The sequence below is a fragment of the Stegostoma tigrinum genome, chromosome 33 (assembly GCF_030684315.1).
Source record: "Stegostoma tigrinum isolate sSteTig4 chromosome 33, sSteTig4.hap1, whole genome shotgun sequence".
Lineage (NCBI taxonomy): Eukaryota > Metazoa > Chordata > Chondrichthyes > Orectolobiformes > Stegostomatidae > Stegostoma > Stegostoma tigrinum.
Genome location: NC_081386.1, coordinates 15,602,662 through 15,623,390, shown reverse-complemented (window position 1 = coordinate 15,623,390; position 20,729 = coordinate 15,602,662). Strand labels below are relative to the sequence as shown.

General features: G+C 40.2%; 1 protein-coding gene and 1 long non-coding RNA gene across 6 annotated transcripts in view; one reads left to right on the top strand and one right to left on the bottom strand.

The window, feature by feature from the left end:
* The window catches only part of LOC125467355 (uncharacterized), a 31,646-nt gene extending 24,522 nt beyond the window's left edge, over positions 1-7,124 (bottom strand). The window contains exon 1 of one of the 2 annotated variants that reach the window (XR_007250620.1): positions 7,016-7,124. This is a non-coding gene — a long non-coding RNA (uncharacterized LOC125467355). Of the gene's footprint in view, positions 1-6,824 lie in introns of both variants that reach the window. The other variant, XR_007250621.1, reaches the window with a different exon arrangement.
* A 197-nt stretch (positions 7,125-7,321) lies between these two features.
* Positions 7,322-20,729, top strand: part of LOC125467354 (protogenin-like) — a 125,629-nt gene continuing 112,221 nt past the window's right edge. For all 4 annotated transcript variants that reach the window (XM_048563070.2, XM_048563073.2, XM_048563071.2 and 1 more), the window contains exons 1-2: positions 7,322-7,430; positions 10,392-10,694. In XM_048563070.2, coding sequence (XP_048419027.1) covers positions 7,364-7,430; positions 10,392-10,694 — 370 coding nt within the window. In that variant the 5' untranslated portion in view covers positions 7,322-7,363. The remainder of the gene's footprint in view (positions 7,431-10,391; positions 10,695-20,729) is intronic.

Below are 20,729 nucleotides of genomic sequence, written 5' to 3'. Positions count from 1 at the left end.
GCAAAATCTCACACTTTCCAATGTCGCTTTCCATGTGCCAATTTCTTGCCCATTCATTTAACATGTCTTTTTTCCTCATTGTGTCATCTTTGCCACTTGTCTTTCCACCTAATCTTGTGTCATTCACAATCTTGACAATAGTATATTAACTTTAGTCATTAACATACATTGTAAAGAATTGCTGCTTTAGCACTGAACCCCGTAGCACTCTGCTAGTTACAGGTTGCCATCTGAAAATTCTATAGAATGCCCCTATCACCTGAACTATCTCCATAAGTGCTTCTTTGAAAATCCTAGGATGCAATCTAGTGGGTCTAGGGGACTTATCAGTTTTTAGCTCCAAGAAGTTCCCCTGAACTTTATTTGCTAGGAGTTAGTTTTTGCATTTATTTCCTCCTCCCCACCACCCCCATAGGCCCCTTGACTATTTAGTGTTTTCTGGAATGCTAATACTGTGAAGACTGATACAAATTATTTGTAAGAAAAATAGAGAATGATAAAATGGAGACCTAGTCACAAACTAAAGACCTTGCTTTGGCATTAAAGACTATAAATGCTGACCAACCCTATTCACCAATTAGCTGTTTTTGCTTTGGGGAGATGGCGGTATTATGGTAAGGTCACTGGATTAGTAAGCCAGAAGCCGTGGCTAATGTTCTGGGAACATGGGTTTGAATCCTGCTACGGCAGATGATGAAATTTATGTTCAATACTTTTGTTTTAAATCTAGAATTAAATGCTGGCATAATGGTGACCATTGTTGATTGTTGTAACATTTCATCTGGTTCAGTAATGTCCTTTAGGGAAAGGAATCTACCATTCCTACCTGGTCTGGCCTACATATGACTTCAGACCTGTCACAATGTGGTTGATTCTTAACTGCACTTGGGCAGTCAAGGATGGACAATAAATTCTGGGCTAGCTAGGGATGCCTAGATCCCATGAATGAAGTTTTAAATAAATGTCGATCCATGGCACTATTGGTAGGAGTGACCACCATGTGATCCATGGATCCTTGGGGTGACAAAGTCCCAGGACATCACAGCAGGAGTTTCTCAGGGTTCTGTCATCAGGATCTGATGGCCTGCAATAGAATGGTTTTAAAGGAAGTGGCTGCAGATTGGGTGGAGGCATTTGTTAAAATAGTCTGGAACTCATTGCATTCTGGTGAGGTTCTAGCAAATTTGAAAACTGTTGTTGTGATGCTCCTGATCAAGAAAGGAATTAAAGAGAAAGCAAGAAATTATAAGTCAGTTAGCCTAATGTCTGTCATTTGGAAAATGCTGGAGTCCATTATTAGCAAGTAACAGCAGCAAATTTAGAGCAACTTAATGCCATTAAATAGAGTCAACATGGTTTTGCAAAAGGGAAATAATGTTTGACAAATCTGCTGAAGTTACTTGAAGTATAACAAGTAGAGGTGATAAAGGGGATCAGTAGGTGTAGTGTAATTGGATTTTCAGAAGGCAATTGATATCACATAAAAAGTTATTGGACAAAAGAAGACATCATGCTATTGGGCTAATGTATTAGCATGGATTGAGGATTAGTTCACACACAGAAGACAAAGAATCAGGATTAATGGGTCTTTTTCACGTTGGAAAGAAGTAATGAGCACAGTGCCACAAGGATCCTACTAGCTCAATTATTTACAATCTAATGACTTAAGAAGGAGGCAAAATTTAATGTTTCCAATTTGAAGAAATATAAAAATAAGTGAGAGGGGATGCTGTGATGAAGACATTTAAAAAATCTGCAAGATGATTTAGATGGATTGAATAAGTGGGCAGGAAATGGCAGATCGAGTTTAATGTAGGAAAGTGTGCAGGCATACATTTTGGTAGGAAAAATCAAAGGGCTGACTTTTATTTAAATAGAAAGTAACATCAAAAACGTGCAACACAGAAGAGCTGTTGTTCTTATGCATATAATACAAAATGTTAAGCTGCAGGTGTAGCAAGTAATTAAGAAGAAAAATGGAGTTTTATTACTAAGGCTTTGGAGGTTTTTTTTAAATTCATTAGTGGGATGAGGACGTTGCTGGCTAGGCAGCATTTATTGTCCATCCCTAATTGCCCAGAGGGCAGTTCAGAGTCAACCACCCATGGGGTCTGGAGTCACATATAGGCCAGACCAGGTAAGGATGGTCCCTGACAATCAACAATGGATTTGTGGTCATCATTAGATTCTTAATTCCAGACACTTTATTGAATTCAAATTGTGCCACCTGCCTTGGCGGGATTTAAACCCGGATCCCCAGAATGTTATCCAGGGCTCTGGATTTACAGTCCAGCGATAATATCTCTAGGCCATTGCCTCCCTTTAAACAGAGAGAAGTCTCATTCCAACCATATAGGCTGTTGGTGAGTTCATATCTGGAGCACTGTGTACAGTTTTGGTCCCTACATTTAAGAAAAGGTATACTGGCATTTACTGCAGGCAGTAACAGTATACTGAAGGCAGTTCAAAAGAGATACACCAGCTAGATTCCTGGGATGAAGGGATTTACTTATCAAAACTGGCTAAACACAAGTTGAGAAGAATGAGGTGCAATCTTATCGAAACATATAAGATTCTAAAGGGACTTGACAGGATAAATGTTACAATGTTTCCTCCCATTGCGATATCTTAAACTCGAACACAGTTATCGTATAAGAGAAGACTAATTTAAAATTGAGATATGAAGGATATTTCTTTTGTCAGAGGGCACTGAATGTTTGGAATTCCCCACCTCAGAGTGTTGTAGAGGATAGATCACTGGAAACATTCATATAAGAGGCAGTGTGGACCTGGAAGAACACAGCAGGCCAAGCAGTGTCAGAGGAGCAGGAAAATTAACATTTTGTGTCAGGACCCCTCTCTGACTCCAGCATCTGCAAAAGGCAAATAGATTTTTGAAATATACAGGAATTTACAGCTATAAAGAATAATTATTTACCAAGAGTTGAGGCTTGAGGCAGTTTGGCCATGATCTTATTGAATGGCAGGGTAGGCTTGATGACATAAATGGCCTACTTCCGCTCCAGTTTCTTATGTTGCTTGATGGTCTATTTGACTGACACCTGTATTGGAGTTTAGGCGTAACAGTCCTTTTCAAATACTTACTATTGGGTTACTTTTCTAAGCATTTTCACATATGCAATTTTGATATCAGGATGAATTGGTTCTGTACATAATGTAGAGTATGATGTGTGAATGGGCATGGAAACATCATGAGTTGTCAGGAGGCTACGACATGCATGAGATGCATGGGTGACAGCTTGTGAAGTTATCCCTCAAATGTTCTGCGAATCCAGACTATAATCTACGACTCTTTTGAGGGGCTATGAAAACACGAGTTAACTAGGAACTATCCCAATCCCATAAAGATTTTGGCAGTTTTGAAGTGCTACTCCACCTTAATGCACCTGAACAGGTCAGGATTATACAATGGCAGGCTTGTTATTTGCACCCTTATCCTGCTCCAATGAAAATTGGGGCTGCTGGGAACAGCGTTGGTGTCCTTTAGATTCTGAAAAATCTGGCCTGCATCCCAAAAACTGATTGGGTTTCACCAAATTGGGTAGAGGGAGACTGTGTGGCACAAAGAAGACCTAATTAGATTTTGGCAAAGGTATTCGCAGGTAGACATGACAGTGAAGAAAGCATTTGGTACTCTCACCTTTATTGGTCAGTGCACTGAGTATAGGAGGAAGGAGGTGATGTTGTTGTTGTATGGGACATTGCTTTGGCCACTTTTGGAGTATTGCATGCAATTCTGGTCTCCCTCCTATCGAAAAGATGTTGTGAAACTAGAAACGGCTCAGAAAAGATTTGCAAAGACATTGCCAGTGTTGGAGGGTTTGAGTTATTGGGATAAGCTGAATAGGGTGTGGCTATGTTTCCTGGAGCATCAGAGGCTGAGGTGACTTATAGAGGTTTATAAAATCATGGATAGTGTAAATAGCCAAGGTCTTCTCCCTGGGATGGAGGAGTCCAAAACTAGAGGGCATAGGTTTGAGGTGAGAGGGAAAAGATTTAAGATGGACCCAAGGGGCAACTTCTTCACACAGCGGGTGGTGCATGTATGAAATGAGCTGCCAGAGGAAGTGTTGGAGGCTGGTGCAACTACAACATTTAAAAGGAATCTGGATGGATATATGAATAGGAAGGGACAAATGGGACTAGATTAATTTAGAATATCTACTTGGCATCGACAAGCTGGACCAAAGGGTCTATTTCCATGCAGACAGCTCCATGACTCTATGCGGATGTGAATCTGAGAATTTTTTAAAAAGATCTATTAACTTTGGGAGATAAAGTAAATTGACCTTTTCTTTACCAATGTTATAAATTGCTTTATTTATAATGCTATCAATCTTATGGATTATCTTAGCTGCTGTGGTGGAATTTGTCACAGCTGTCAAAATGCTTTCAGGCCATAACGTTAGATGTGGATTGGCTTGAAGTCTCGTCAGTGAGATGAAAGCTTTTAAAAAGAGATTTACTTTTCCTGGTTTGTAGTTACAGAGTATCAACTAGACAGGAGAAAGTCTCAAGGAAGAACTGAGTAATTGTAATAATGCCAAATTAACACATGGTAGCACAGATATGTGCTCTACTGAGTGCCCTCTTCACTTGTTCTGCCGATGGTTTATTTAAAATCCATTAAAAGTGTGTCACAATTGGTTAGAGTGCTGTTGTTATCGCTTAGGTCTGAAGGTCTAGCTCCAAGTTTGAATCTAGCCTGGATGATTGGGATGGAACGTTCTGTGTGAACTAGTTTGAACTCTGTGACCATGGAAAGACTCAACCTTGTTCCTATTGGATGCAGACCCACAGTACAATGTTGTTGTCAATTTGGCACAAATTGTCACACCCACTGCGTGAAGCCACAATGATACTGCTGTAAAAAGTGGAAAAATTCACGCTCTGGAGTGAGGACTGCTCCTTTGCAGTTGTATCATTGTTATGGGAGGCAGGGGATCTCTGAATCCTTCAAATGAAAATGTATGATGCTGAGACTGGGTCTCCCAAAAATAGCATCCTTCTCCAGGAATGACATTCTTCAACTTGATAATCACAAAAATTCTCAAAAACTAAACAAAATGTCATCCTATTTTGAAAGAGCAATGATTTCATTAGTAATCTGCTGAATTTCTGTGGTCTAATACCACTACAGTCTACTGATATTCTGGTTTATCAATTTATGTTTATTGTGTCCCCAATGACTCTATCTGTATGGGCTGTTGCATTACTTTTTCAAATAATCAAGCATCCTAGTAGAAAATGTGATATGGACGGAGACTGTAAAGGGAGCAGTGGCACATGGATGACAGTGGATCAAGACTCAGTACATTTACATGAAGACAGTAAGACACGTTGAGAGGCTATTCAAATGTTGGTGGAATCACAGCTGTGTACAGACTTGTACTGGCTGATAACCATTCCTATGCACTTTCTTACAGTAATCACTGGGACCAAAATCTGTTTCCCCCTCTTTAGAAAGGGTTTCCACTGGGATCAATGACAGTTCCCACTGCTGGCTGAAAATAGTTCAATCAATACAGTCACAGAGGTGAACCTGGATCTCTTTCAACTGGATCAATAAAGGTGACACTAAGGCTCCCCATTGTCACTAAACAAGAACAAGGTGCATCGCTGCTGTTAGGGCACCACTAGAACATACCTGAATGAGTGGTTTAATTAAACTAATATCTTTTAAAAAGCAATAAAAAGTAATGTTGCTAACTAAATTAGAATGTTATTACTGGTCCTTATGAGGTATTTTTGGCCCTCAGTACCCAGTGATCCCAGAAGGAAGAATTGAACCTCGACATTCTTGGTCATTACGCCTCAGTATCAGATCAAAAAGATCAAATGTCAATCACTATTCCATGAAAGGGGCAGCGCAGACAATTACACAGAATTTGGTGCTAAGTCCATCACAAACCTGGTGCTCTCTTACTGTAGACCGTGCTGTACCTATGTTTCCATTCTGCATTGTGCGGCTATCTTGCTTACCTCACGACTTTTTCGGGTGGTGCACTGCCCAATACTACCCTTAAAATCTCTGGCCTGATCCTTCCATGACCTCTTACGAACACATTTGTATCCCAAAGCTTAGGGTCTCAAGGTTTTGCTCATTCTTCCCTATTTCCTGTTGCTCTCCAATCACTGTTATTCACTCATTTGCATGTCGTGTCACTTCCACTGCAGTTCCTTATTCAAACATGCACATGCAGTTAAGGTTTTAGCAAAGATTTGTAGCTTGGGTTGTGGGTGAGGCCTCACTGGTGATGTTACCTAGCACAGTGTTGAAACGTCTGAATGAAAACATGCCAGCTCGGCAAACAAGTCAACAACCTCATGTACGTGCATTGCCAGTTGCTGTGACCCTCCAAACCCTGTTATTCACACACATCCATGCAATCTGTCCTCCAAACTCTGTACTCGTTCATGCTAATGCATTGCTATTGTTCACATTATTGTTGGCCTCCAATCCCTGCCCAGCACACGTAATAATGGATTTAAACCATAGGACATATGATCAGAAGTAGACCATTCAGCACCTCGAGTCTGCTCTGTCATTCAATAAGATCACAGTTGATCTAACAATTCTTAACTCTACTTTCCTGCCTTTCCCATACTTCTTGATTTCTTTGCTGATTACAAATGTCTATTTAGGCCTTGAATACACTTAATGACCCAGCCTCTACAGAACTTTGTGGTAAAGAGGTTCGACTATCTTCTGAGAGAAGAAATTCTTCGTCATTTTTGTCTTAAATATGCAAGCCCTTACTCTGAGATTATGCCCTCTGATCTGCCTCAATAGTTTTGCTCACCAATTCCTGCCATGCAGACATCTCCATGCACGGGTGCCCATATTGCCCACCAATTCCAGTCACAGGAATACTTCATGCATTGCTGCCCTCCAAACCCCTCTCAGGCACACATCTCCATGCACTGCTGCCCTCGAATGCTTATCATGCACGTTATCTCCAGGCATTGCAGCCCTCCAATCCATGCCACGCACAAATCTTCCTGCAATTCCTGACTTCTCAAAGATCTCTTCCATCACCCATCTGGCTCGTACAGCGCCATGCCCGCTGCTGCTTTCGGCTCCAGGTCTGCGTGAAAGTAGGTCGCGCGCGCGCACCTCCCAGCTGCGGATGAAGCCGCCGGGTCCGGTGTTGCGGCTGGCCGGAGCGTCGCCGCGCGCGCGCGCGTGTGCGTGTATACGCGCGGCTGGCAAAAGGAGTGCGCGGCGAGTTGAAGGCGGAGGCTCCGGGAGCTGTAGCCTCAGAGAGTCGGAGCCGGAGCGAGGGCTAGGGGGGCGGGAGGGGGGGGGCGCTCTAGTATGAGTAAGGAAACTGTGGATTAAATGGAGACTTTTCAACGGAGAACTTGTTGGGGGACAGCTCTGATCGTCTTGCTGCTTCCAATTTCGGGTGAGTGTTTTTGTTTTGATTTTTGATGGGGTTTTGTTTCGGTTGTTGGATGAAGAGGAGCTTTGATGTCCGAAGTGGCCAGTGTCCGTTACCCACCTCCCCATCCCCCCACACCCCCCCGTCACTTCCAACACCAACCGCCACCTTCCCTCCGGCTCATTGTAGCCGGGGCTGATGCCCTTCTTCCTCCTGGCCTCAAGAGTGTGGGGTTTCAGGGAGTGAGGGGAAAGTGGTTTGTTTTGTCGTGGATGTGAAATGTTGTTGAGGGGGTGGCGGCGGTGTGGGATGAAGCGATGTAGGGAGGGAGAGGTACTCACATCTCTGTGCAGCCACTCACTTCATGGCCAGCCAGTGTCCGCACACAGGCTTTTGTGCTGACCACCTTCCAGTGCGCTTGTCTCTTGCACTCACAATGTTTCAACCACCCCCCCCTCTTCAACCCACATAAACACACACTCAGAGACACTAAAAAAAAGTTGCCTGTCGCTACAACATGATCCTACGCTGCAACATGGTACCGGTTCCTGCTCCCCACGTGCATTTATTTATTTCCATTTTTTTTTCCCCTTTGATCAGTCACTTTTTTTTGTTTGAAGAGATTCACTCGTCACTCAATAGCACCTTCCTCCACAACAGCGTGGGGTCTCTGGCCACGCTAATTCCCATTCCTTAAGACGTTCCTTTTCCAATTCTGACCAGTTACGCTACTTTGAACTTTTAAAAAGTGTGCATGTACATGTAAATGGACTGATCCCAGTTGTGAAGTGACTTAATGCCCAGCACTGAACATTTGTAAACATTGCTTTTGGTACTGATACCAAATATCGGTCGGGTGAATCTGTTGCTACTGGAAAATGAGCAGTTTTCGTTTTGGTTTTTGGAAAAAGTGACCATGCAGCTGAATGAGATCATCCAGCAAACCCCCCCCCCCCCCCCACCGAGGAATTGCGGGGAAAGAAGCATGGCAAAGTTGTTCTGTCTTTTCAGGAGTGCTGGTGTGATCCCCTGCCGAGTTACATTGTATCTAAACGGAAGGATTCATTGCATCCCAGAAACCTGAACTGATTAATTCAAATCGGGGTTTTTGAGGGGGAGGGAGAGCAGAGCAGAATCTCTACAGATTCTGAGTCTCTATTGATAGAACGGATTGATCAATTGATCGGAGTTCCTCTCGATCACGTACTGCAGATTCTCTTGGGACCTCTAACCGATCCCCGCTTTTATCGCCTAATACTGGCGAATGTACGACCAACTAAAAATAAGTTATTTCTCTAGATTTTCTTCCCCTGGGATCACTAGACGTGCACATTGGTTCTCACGTATTAAAGTTCGACTCCAGCTTCAACTCTTTTGTTTTAGAAAGATTTCAGTCGTAATATGAAAGCTGCTATAAACCTTCTAAGAATTTGATGTAAATGAATTGTTTTGCCGGGTCAAACAAGTCGACATTCTCGAGTTGATTGTCAGGCTCAAGAAATATTTCAAAGCCTTATTAAATCACATCATCATTTCGGGCGATGCTCTTTTTGACTTTGTCTTTTTATTCTCGTGAAATATAATGTTGGCCAAGTGGGTTACATGTGATACGAAGGTTCAAAACTACAACTAGTCAGTTCTCCACACGTGGTTTGTCTAGGTTTTAGACCTGGAGAAAGTGTGCAAAGTGGAGAGGGGGAGAACGGCGGTCAGAGCTCATTGATCCACAAGGACAGCCCGTTGCTAATGATTTCTCGTAAAATCAGACTTTTACGACTTCGCCTGTTCAGGCTCCTTTTTGACAAGCTTGTAAAATTAGCAAACATCTTGTGCGAAGTCCGCCTTGAAAGCAACCCGTTGCAACTTCAGATTGGAGCAGGTCTTTCTATCGACCTGGTGTTTAGAATCAAAATAATAACACGCTTTTACAAGAGTGCTCTCCTTTTAATTCGGATCTTAATTGAGTTTTCTGCTCCATATAAAAGGTCACCACCATTGTAAGGCACCCCTGCAGTGATTTTAACACCAATACTTCGGTGTACCTCGATTTGTTTGAATTAGTTAGTACCCTTTTTGTAGCGTTTGAAGGTTTAGAAATTCAGCGCAAGGTGCTATCCAGCCCTTGTGATAGTTCTTGCGCGGAAAAGTGCTGTAGATGTGACTGCTTTCCAGATACTTCTGTACATGTTTGAGAGATGTTGCCGTATTATAAAACGTTATTTACAGGGACTCTTTGTTGGGAGGATAGATGTTCATGTTTTGGTAATCACCAAATTTAATAATTCACTTTCCATTTGGCGGGGATTGGAAGAGAAACCCTGAAGACTCCTTCCTCTATAATAATGGTTATAACATAAACAGTTAAATTTTGGTCGAATTATTCGAGAAAATAACATTTTTGCCACTAGAAACACAATTCAGCAAGCAAGCTTTGGTACGAGTTTTGGGATTTATTTAGATGAAATGGGGCTAGAAAGTTTTTCCCTAGCCTCCCTACAGATTGTGATTAGCTAGTTGGAGCTAATTGTTTTTGGATGCCATTATAATGGATAAGATTAAATACCTTGCTTTGGAATTTGAAAGTCTTGGGCTCAGAGATTGTTTAAGGATGATCTAGAGGTTCTTGGATTCAGAGTAAAGATTCATTTAAATGGAAGCTTTCACCCTGAGAGTTAGTAACAAGCTGATGTGAAGTATTCTGAAACACACATTTCACAATGTTTAATTATTTTATGTCCAGTGGAAGTCTTGAATTTACATTAATTTTAATGGTATCAATGTGAAAGCATAATTTCTAAAATTTGACTTCAGTAATCAAGCACAATTTCACACAATGGCTTTTTAATACTTGTGTCCTGAAAGCTCAGTGCACTTGGATCATCATTTGATTACTGGGTTGAGAATAAATTATTTATCAAACATTTGATTTAATTATATGAAAACTTGAGGTGTTAGGTTTAGAATGAATTGTGTTGTGTTTTCCAGGTATTTGGTGCTTCTCTGAGCTCTTTTTCACAAGGGAGCCCCAAGATGTCATTGTGTTGCGGAAAGACCCTGTGGTTCTTGATTGCCAGGCTCGCGGAGAACTCCCAATTACCATTGTGTGGATGAAGAACAGCCTGAAATTAGTTGATAATGAGCGGATATACATCTTATCAAATGGATCTCTTTACATCACTGAGGTTGAACATCGTAAAGGAGAGCGATCAGATGAAGGCTACTATGAATGTTTGGCTCAAAACAAATATGGGGCCATTTTGAGTCAGAAATCCCATCTGTCGGTGGCCAGTAAGTATTACTGCCTCAGCACATTTAATCTGACTACTTTTCTCCAAAATAAATACTGTATTTAGCAAATGTAGTTCAGATCAGTAGGATTCTAGGCACTTCAGTCATGTGAGACCATAGGATGATTTTGAAGTTTGTTAATAAAGAACTTGATTGTGAAATGTGGAGAAGGATGGTTTGGATGGTATTGCTCACCAGCCAGCCATAGGAAGAGTCAGTGAAGAATTCTGGCCCTCCTTTGAAGGAGACCTGTGATCGTTAATTCTTGTTAATTGATCGGAGAAGGAACATCCACCCCTCAATCCGGTAAATACTGTGCTTCAGAGAGCTGGCAGTTAATCGGATTTGTAGCTTCAGCAGTGCCAGCAATGGTCAAAACTAGACAGAGTCACAGTGAACAGGACTAAGTAAATGTGGGCAGTCCAGCAAGGTGGTGGTTGTGGTAATGAGGCAGGTCACAGGGGTGAGGGGGTGGGTTTTACTTCTTAATGGAGAGACCACTGAGAGTGCACATCTCGAGAGGGGGATTTCCTGATGTGGCATGCAGGCTCCTCTAAACCTTCACCAGAGACTTGAGCTGAGTAACCTGCTGAGTTCTCCTCATTACTTAACTCCTCTGCACTCTCCAAGTATGTTTCGCATTTCGGATGAGGGGAGGCTAACTGAGGCCTTGCCTGTTCCCACTTAATTTTAAGGTGAAGGCAGTGAGAAGACCATACATCGTGTTTTGTGTGTGTGTGTATGTGTGTGTGTGTGTGTGTGTGTGTGTCTCTCTCTCTCTCTCTCTTCCCAGTCTTCTGTGTGTCTCTCTCTCCCTCTTCTGTCCTTTCTTGGAGCTACTCACAAATATGCCTGCTTTATATGGACTTGTTTCATGTATCAGCAGTTAGAGGCAGTCCTCATTTTGTTTCATGACTTAAAGTAAGGGAATGATTTTTTTTCCCCAAATGTCAATAATTTCTGATTGTAGAATCCGTACAGTGTGGAAGGAGGCCATTCAGCCCAATAAGTTACACCAACCCTCTGAAGACCATCCTATGTTGATCCACCTCCTACGCTAACCCCGCAGTCTGCATTTCCTATGGCTAATCCACCTAATCAACACATCCCTGAACACTACAAGCACATGAGCATGGCCGATCCACCTAACCTGTATATCTTTGGACTGTGGGAGGAAACTGTTGCAGACAGACATAGGGGACAACGTGCAAACTCCACACAGTCAGTCACCTGAGGTTGGAATCAAGCCTAAGTCCCCGGTGCTGTGAGGCAGCAGTGCTAACCATTGTGCCACTGTGAGGAAAAAATGGATTTACGAACTTATTTATTCATACATTCTGGAGCATAAAATTATTGTGAAAACTTTCTGAGATCTGATATTTGTCATATAGGTGACAGGTGTCCCTGGGTATTCCAATTTCTGCTGTTTACGCTTTCTGGAGAAATTGTCATTGTGATTTGAAAAGGCATTTCTAGTTTTACTGTTAACAGTAAATGATGAAATTTTGCAGCTCATTCCTTGAGAAACTATGTATATAAAAATGACTGCATTTTAATCTTATCCAAAAATCCGTTAATTCTGTCTTCCATGTTGATTGTACTGGTTTACTTGCTCACTTTGGTAACAGTTTTTCATTTTGGCTACTTCATTGCAAAGTCAAATATTCAAATTGTATTATTAGATCTTTAGGTTTCTCTCTTCTACTGAAAGATGTATATTTAATTTAGAAAGTAGACCCAAAATGGTAATTTGTAAGCACAGTACACAGTTATTTGTTTTGGACTGTAATGAACTACTTTGATCTATTGTAAGAAGATTACATTCATTGTTTCCAGTCATGTGGTGTTATTGTCAGCACCAGCACTCAGCGATACTCCTGTGGCAGTTCTGTCCTCAGACTTTTGATTTTTCTCAAATTGTTGGGATACAAGCAGAGTAGTGTTGTGCAAAGACTTCCAAAGTTTTGTAACTGTCTCTTTCAGCACACCTTCATTGTGTTGAACATCTTTAGTCATATGATCTTATTTCTGGCGCACATGTATTACACCCTCGTAAAATACATAGAACATAGAACAATACAGCGCAGAACAGACCCTTCGGCCCTTGATGTTGCGCCGACCTGTGAGCTAATCTAAACCCATCCCCCTACACTATCCCATCATCATCCATATGCTGATCCAGGGACTGTTTAAATGCCGCTAATGTGGCTGAGTTAACTACATTGGCAGGCAGGGTGTTCCGTGCCCTTACCACTTCCCACATAAAATCATCATTAAAATAATTTTTGTTCCTTTTTAAATTTCACAATTACTATTGGTTGTCATTTGTACTGACATACAACAAATAAAATCAGTAAAAAGCTTTGATTGTGTGCCGTACAGGCAGATCTTGGTAAGCAAAGGACATACAGTTTACTTTGCACACTTTTCATTATTTCTCCTGGACTTGAAAGTAATTTATCTATTGCTGGTATAGGTTAGTTATGTTTTAATGTAATTGTAACTAGCTGTGATCACCTGAGTTTAAAGGTAATATCTGTTATTGTTTTTGTATTGTCTATCAAACTTCTTTAGTATTAGTGCTTATATTACATAAAATTTGATCTTTAGCCTAGCCAGGTTAACTGTTCCCATGGAGGGTACAACCCAAGGTAGAAAATGAGGAAATCATTGCATTAGTTGTGATCCCTGTATGGGTGATCATAATTCGTTAGACTCTTAGTTGAAAATTGATCACTTCACAGAGATGTTGAAGGTTTGGCACCTGTGGACTACAACCCCAGCATTATCAACATCAAAGGAGTATTAGAAGGAAAATAAACTAACAATGTGTGGGGTACTGTTAATCTTTCAAAGAACTTAATTTTCACTTTAGACTAGAGTTTCAAAAGGCTTTTTAGTTTAGAAATTTGCATTATTTTGTAATTTTTTTTGTTGGATGAAAAATCAGTGCCATTACGATATTGATGTAACAAAATGTAAGACTCTTCAATCTTTATTTCCAAGGAAGCTCGTAAGGTATTATTTTTCAAGTTTGCAGCCATATACAAAACATTGTAAAGCAAGCAGTGAAATAGTACTTGTAGTTAGAAAAATAAGATTCATTCTGAACTAGATCTGGTAACACAGTGCAGGACTTTTCTTTTTCTATGTACTTTTGTAAGCATTTGCCAGACAGATTGTCCTATTATACCAGAAGTTGTGTGTGATAATATTTTAAAACTCTAAATTTAATCTATTCAAGAATTGTTAGACCTGGCCACACTGGGAGGTGTTACTGATTTCAGAGTTAGAAACTAAAAGCTGATACTGCGCCATGGTCGAGAAATTGATTATTCATGTGCAAATTAAGAATTCTTTGGGTTAAAAGGTTAGAGGCAATGCAGGATGAGGTTTAGCCCTGTGATAAAGAGCAGATGACCCTTATTCATTGTCCAGAGCTTTCATGTTGTTCTTCCACAAAGTTTGTGATTGCCAGGAATTGTTCTTGAGGAATGCAAGGAATCATATGCCTTGCCTTTAGTGTTACTGTGGAGCCTTATCACATAAGGACATCACAGCAGGGCTTTAGGGACAGTTTCTAACTCTGAAACCCTCAAGGCTCTGTTTTCTGCCATTCATCCGTGCATTAAAGAATTTACCTAATTTTGCTTTCTTCAAATCGCTTAAAGTTACTTTGAGCACCAGTGATTAAGGAAATTATTAAGATATAAAGAGCAAGCTATACATTTTAATAGATTTTTTTCTGTCTTGTAACTAGGAGACAATAGGAAGCTCTTTTCACTGCAGTTGTGTTCTTTGCAGAGCACCCTGCTGGGGAAAATGCTAACTTAACAATTGAAGGCCCATATGGGTTGCTTCAGGTCTGAGTAAGATCAGAAGTGAGACGTTCTTTGCCACTGATAAGTAATATGTTCAGGACAAAAAAAGGATTTTTTTTCCATTTTAAATAATTCCATTTGTGATTTAAGAGGATACTAGCATGTTCTCTACAACCGGAGAAAATTACTTAGAATACATTCATCATTATGCAAACTCTCAGACCGTACCAACAGTACACCACAAATGTGAATACTTCTGGTGAGGGAAAGGCCTTTGTAGAACAAGAACTGAAAATTGTGAATTTTAAGTTATCTCGACACTGTTAATCATAATGGTAATTTTCAAAGGAATGTATTTAGATAAAATGTCAATACATGTTTTGGTTGGTGTAGCTAGAAACTTAAAAGTTACATTTCGTATTTGATAGTTATGAGGTTTCACCTCTTTCAAACCAGTCTCTATTTAATTAAGTTTTCCTTTGTGATAGGATTGTTTTTACATGTTCCTGTTGACATGATCTTTGTCCTTTAATGAAATGAAATTTGCTGAGGTGAAGTTTTGAAATACAGCCCGATATTTTTCAGTTATTTTACAATTCACAAATGATAAGCTATTAGTATGTATGCTGCTTTGAACGGCTTTATGCATTTTGCTTTGTCTTAGTTTTGATAGCATTGGGATGCATGAGCACCTTTTGAAACATGTGGATATGGACATTATGGACACAAGAGTCAGTAAATGGACCTACTTTGAATCAAATAATGATAAAACTGTCCAGTCAAGAATAGGGTTGTCTGCAAAACTTTTTTTTGCCTAACGATCTCCAAGTAGAAATGTAGCAATAAGACATTTAAAATTATTTTTCCTTACAATGCAGTCATCACTGAAATCTTTAACATCTGTTGTCGTGTATTGCTATTACTTGGTCATGCTATGGTTTGGTAATCTGGTATGTTCAAACTGTGTGGGTTATAAAGCTTTCTAATGGTTTTTAACAGGTTAACTTTATCTTTGTGCTGGAGGTTCTATCCAGAAGCCCATGAAATTTGCACATACCTGAGAAATGGAGAGAGGGCCAAGTGGGTGATGGAGAAGGGGCGGTATCTCCTGAGCATGTTGCCACTTTTCTGTGTTATTTAGCATCCTACCAAAAGTTGCCTATGTGACTAAGTGCCTAAATTGTAGTGCTTTATTGCGAGGCAACTCACTGAAGCGCAGGATAGTTCTGGTCCTGCAATTGTTTTACACTTTAATACTTCAATGGACTGGTGAAAAGAATTCATTCTGGTCTCTTTGTCTGTTCTGATTATCCTAAATAAAAGGGATCTTTTCTCTTTGCTTCTGTTTGTGCAGGGATTCTAAGGTCTCCATAATTTAACAGCTGGACGTATTGATTATGTGCAGGACAATCAAGGTGATGATTAAAGAGAAATGAGGGGGTAAAAAAACCTTGTAATATGAATTAGAACACATTACCCTTAAAGATTTAGAGGAGATACTGTTTGAAGTAACACTCAGTACTTTACCAGGAATTTTAAAAAGTGATTGTGAAATGTAAAAAGTTAGAATATTTGAATGGCAGCTTTAGCCTGTATTCCAAATTGCTCAGTCCATGGAGTGTGTAAGAAGGGAATTTTTGACACATCTATGCTATTGTAATGTAGGATAAAGAAAGCAGTTGTCTAGTCCCTAGTGTGTAGGAGGAATCCATAATACAGAAGCATTCAACTCTGGGCAATCCAGGATTCTCTCTGAAGGAGCTGCTTATGCAGCACATACTAATGGTCTTTTGTTTTAACTGCATTTATGTTGTGGACTATACCGTCGTGCATTCAAATTGCCTTTTACTATGTTGTGAAAGACAGACGTCTTTTCTAGGATAGGAACTGAAAATGCAGGACAAACCCGGAAGATTCAGCAATATCTGTAGCTTTTTTTAAAAAGCTTTTTTAAACCCCTGCTTGAAGGGGTTGAGAACTACGTAACAAACAATGTATTCAAAATGATAAAAAAAATCTTTTGGGGTTTTTGTACCCTGGTTCTGTACTCCCCCAAACAGGGGAAACATCTGACCTGCATTAATGGCATCTATTCCTTTTTCAGTATTTTGCAGGCTGGAATGAGATCACCTCTCATTCTTTGAAGCTCTGGAGAATACAGGCTCAGTCTACACAGTCTCTCTTCATAGGACAGTTCTGCCATCCTGGGGAACAAATCTAGTGAACCTTCCCTTTTGGTAGTGATAGTTGTCCTGAGATGAGATCAAAGCTCCGTACAGTATTCTGGAATAACAAGGTGTAGAGCTGGATGAACACAGCAGGCCAAGCAGCATCAGAGGAGCACGAAAGCTGACGTTTCGGGCCTGGACCCTCCTTCAGAAAATGATCTGGTTTAGCCAAGCTACTATCTACCTTAAGCAAGACTTCACTACTTATGTACTCAAATCCTGTTGTGTTGAAGACTAACATCCTGTTAACATTCCTAACCGTTTTCTCCACTTTCATGTTATCCTTCAGTAGTATATTGACAAGGGCACTTGGCCCCTTTGTGTACCCATACTTGACAACCTCTTACCATTTAGGACAAACTCTACATATCTATTAATCAGGGACCGTATTTTTCCTACCAGTGTGGATAACTTCACATTCTTCCATGTTTTATTCCATTGGCCACATTCTTGCCCACTCACTAAGCCTGTCCAAAAACTCCTGAAGCTGCATATGCACAAGACCCACTCCTGCTTAGCTTTCTATAATCTTTAAATTTGGAAATATTACATTTGGTCCCCACATCCAAATCATTGACACACATTGTGCATAGCTGACCCCAAGTACTGATCCTTGCAGTATCCTGCTAGTCACAGCCTGCTGGTATGAGAGTGACCCAGAGATAATAGGAACTGCAGACGCTGGAGAATCCAAGATAATAAAATGTGAGGCTGGATGAACACAGCAGGCCAAGCAGCATCTCAGGAGCACAAAAGCTGACGTTTCGGGCCTAGACGTCTAGGCCCGAAACGTCAGCTTTTGTGCTCCTGAGATGCTGCTTGGCCTGCTGTGTTCATCCAGCCTCACATTTTATTATCTGAGAGTGACCCATTTTATTCTGACTTCTCTGTTAGACAATCCTTATTCTATGTTAGTACAGTATCTCCTACCCCATGGTCTTTAATTTTGCTAACCAAAGTTAGCAAGCATGGATTAAATGTGATGCCTGTCAAGCTTAAAAGTTGCATGTGAATTGGTTTTGGGGCAGTTTAGGTCCAGCACATCAGGGACCAGATGCAATCACAAAACTGTCTTAGTTTTGAAACAACTTGCCGTAAAATTGGTGTTTATATTCAGGGCAATCCTATGGATGGTGGAAAGTGACAGTTTTGATCTTGCTGCGAGTGTTTCTCAGCTTTAATTGCAGTATATAGGTTGAAGCAAAGTAGTTAAAACAGTAACCTCTCACCCAATGTATAAGTGGGGCAGATATATATGGCATTATTTATTTTGGGCACAAAATTCGCTTCGAGTTTTAAAAGATTTTTAAAAAGATCAGTTGTCAAAGGGAGTAAAATTGTTTTTAGTTTCATAAAAGAAAGCTTTTATTCTTTCAAAGAACAGGAGACTTCAAAGAATCTAATGAAGGCATATTTACCTACAGACATTAATAGGAGCAGAAGTAGACTTTGACCCCTAGAGCCCGGTCACATTAAAGTTTTTTTGGTATTTAAGATTGCAAGAATATCTAGTAGAAGTGATCTGAAAGACAAATTAGTTGGGCATTTAAGGGAAGTAAATTTGCAAGGGTGTAGGAGTACAGCAGGGGAATAGGATTGACCAGATTGCTGTAGACTGAGTTAACGTAACTTTAATTGGCCATGTAGCTTCTTGTGCTGTTATGACTATTATTGTAAATTTCCTTAGAAAGGTTGTATTTTCATGTGGTACTATTTTGGGGCCTTGTCTTTTGATGTCACAACACATTGAGATCTCCGTTTGTACTCCATTCCCTGGTAAAACTTTCAACTTCTTTCAGTCTTGTAATCATCGAATTCCTTTCTGAATGGAGAATCCACTGAACAAAAAAAATCTGAAAAAAACTGGAAGGTGTGAAACACAAACAGAAATTTCTGGAAAATCTCAGCAGGTCTGGCAGCATATGTGAAGAGAAATCACGCTTAATGTTTCAGGTCCAGCGACCCTTCGTCAGAATACAGATGCTGCCAGACCTGTTGAGACTTCCCAGCAATTTCTGTTTTTTTCTGAATGGAGAATCAAGTTGTGTCAGAAGCAGTCCAAATGACTTCTGACAAAAGGTTATAACTCCATTTCTTTATGCAGATGTACTCCCAGACCTGATATTTCCATTATTTTCTGTTCATTTTTGTTTGATATAAAATTTCAGTTGAGCAGTGAAAAATATGTAATAAACAAACACGTCCTAGTTCATTTAATTCAATGACTTTGTCTCTTTTAAAGGATTACATTTTTAATCTTGAGTGTGGATTTGAATTCAATAATTTATTAATCCGAAATCTGCAAGATTTGTTCTAATCATTGTTGAAACTGAAATGTTATCTAAGTTGGCAATGTAATGATGGTTGTTTTGAATCAAATATTTGACACAAGCCAAATAATTTCCATTCTGAATTGGTTTGAAACAAAGCAGTGAAGGTACTGATTGCTTTGTAAAAGAGTCCAAAATAAAAATCCAAAGTAAACAAGTTGCTTTCTGTATGTGATTTTGTTTTAATTCAAATCAGCTGTGTGTGTATGTACTGCAAACCAAATTAGCAGCTGCTGTGTAAATGGGATATTAGATTAAATGTGAAGATGAGCCAGTAGCACCTGCTTGTTGTAATAGCAAATCTGATTGATTCTCTTTAGAACAATTGGGTGCTTAATAGAAGATACAAACTTTGCCCTTCTTGTTGGTTGGGATGAAAAAGAACATGAAAACTAACCATAAACATGTTTCCTGCTTTCTTTCTCCTGGTTTTTGTTCCTTCAAATGATTTAGTGTTTGGAATGAGCTGTGTGCATGAAATGTGTTTTGAAAGATGGATTTTGTGAAATCCTAGTACAATTTATCCTTTGGCTCAGATTTCGTAACCTGTTTACACTTTTTATTTTCTCTTTTTCATATTTTTAATTTGCTGTGACTGTATTGTTGCAATGTATAACCTGCTTTTCTCTTGTTCTCCAAATTGTATCTACTAGGATTTGCAGGTATTCTGAGGTTTGAAAGGTGAGCACCTGGACAGAATCTGCACTGTAGGCTGAGGGAATACCTAAATTTCAGTGCTAGCTTCATATTTTGCCTCAGTTTAAATTAACAGCAATATTTTACCTTTACCTTCACCAGCATTACACTATTTTTCCTTTTTCTCTGACCAGAATTGAAGTGAAGTAGCTCCATCATTTCTTATTGGACCTCATGTTATCCAAAGAGACCTTTGCTATATTGAATTTGAACTCATGTCAAAAAGGTGAAAACGGGGGAATACATAGAATTGCAATTCTGTCATTTCCACTGTTCTGCCCCCTCCAATGTCAGTTATGTAGAACAACTTCTTTGGATCTTTGGTAAATGATACCGAGATTACTTGGCTTGGTCACCTGTTTGTGTTGAAACGCAAAACAGTGTTTTTGCTGAACATAGATAAGCTGCAGAGCTGGGCTGAGAGGTGGCAAATGGAGTTTAATGCGGACAAGTGTGAGGTGATGCACTTTGGTAGGAGTAACCGGAATGCAAAGTACTGGGCTAATGGTAAGATTCTTGGTAGTGTAGATGAGCAGAGAGATCTCGGTGTCCATGTACACAGATCCTTGAAAGTTGCCACCCAGGTTGACAGGGCTGTTAAGAAGGCATACAGTGTTTTAGCTTTTATTAATAGAGGGATGGAGTTCCGGAACCAAGAGGTTATGCTGCAGCTGTACAAAACTCTGGTGCAGCCGCACTTGGTGTATTGCGTACAGTTCTGGTCGCTGCATTATAAGAAGGATGTGGAAGGTTTGGAAAGGGTGCAGAGGAGATTTACTAGGATGTTGCCTGGTATGGAGGGAAGGTCTTACGAGGAAAGGCTGAGGGACTTGAGGCTGTTTTCGTTAGAGAGAAGAAGGTTGAGAGGTGACTCAATTGAAACATACAAAATAATCAGAGGGTTAGATGGGGTGGATAGGAAGACCCTTTTTCCTAGGATGGTGACGGTGAGCACGAGGG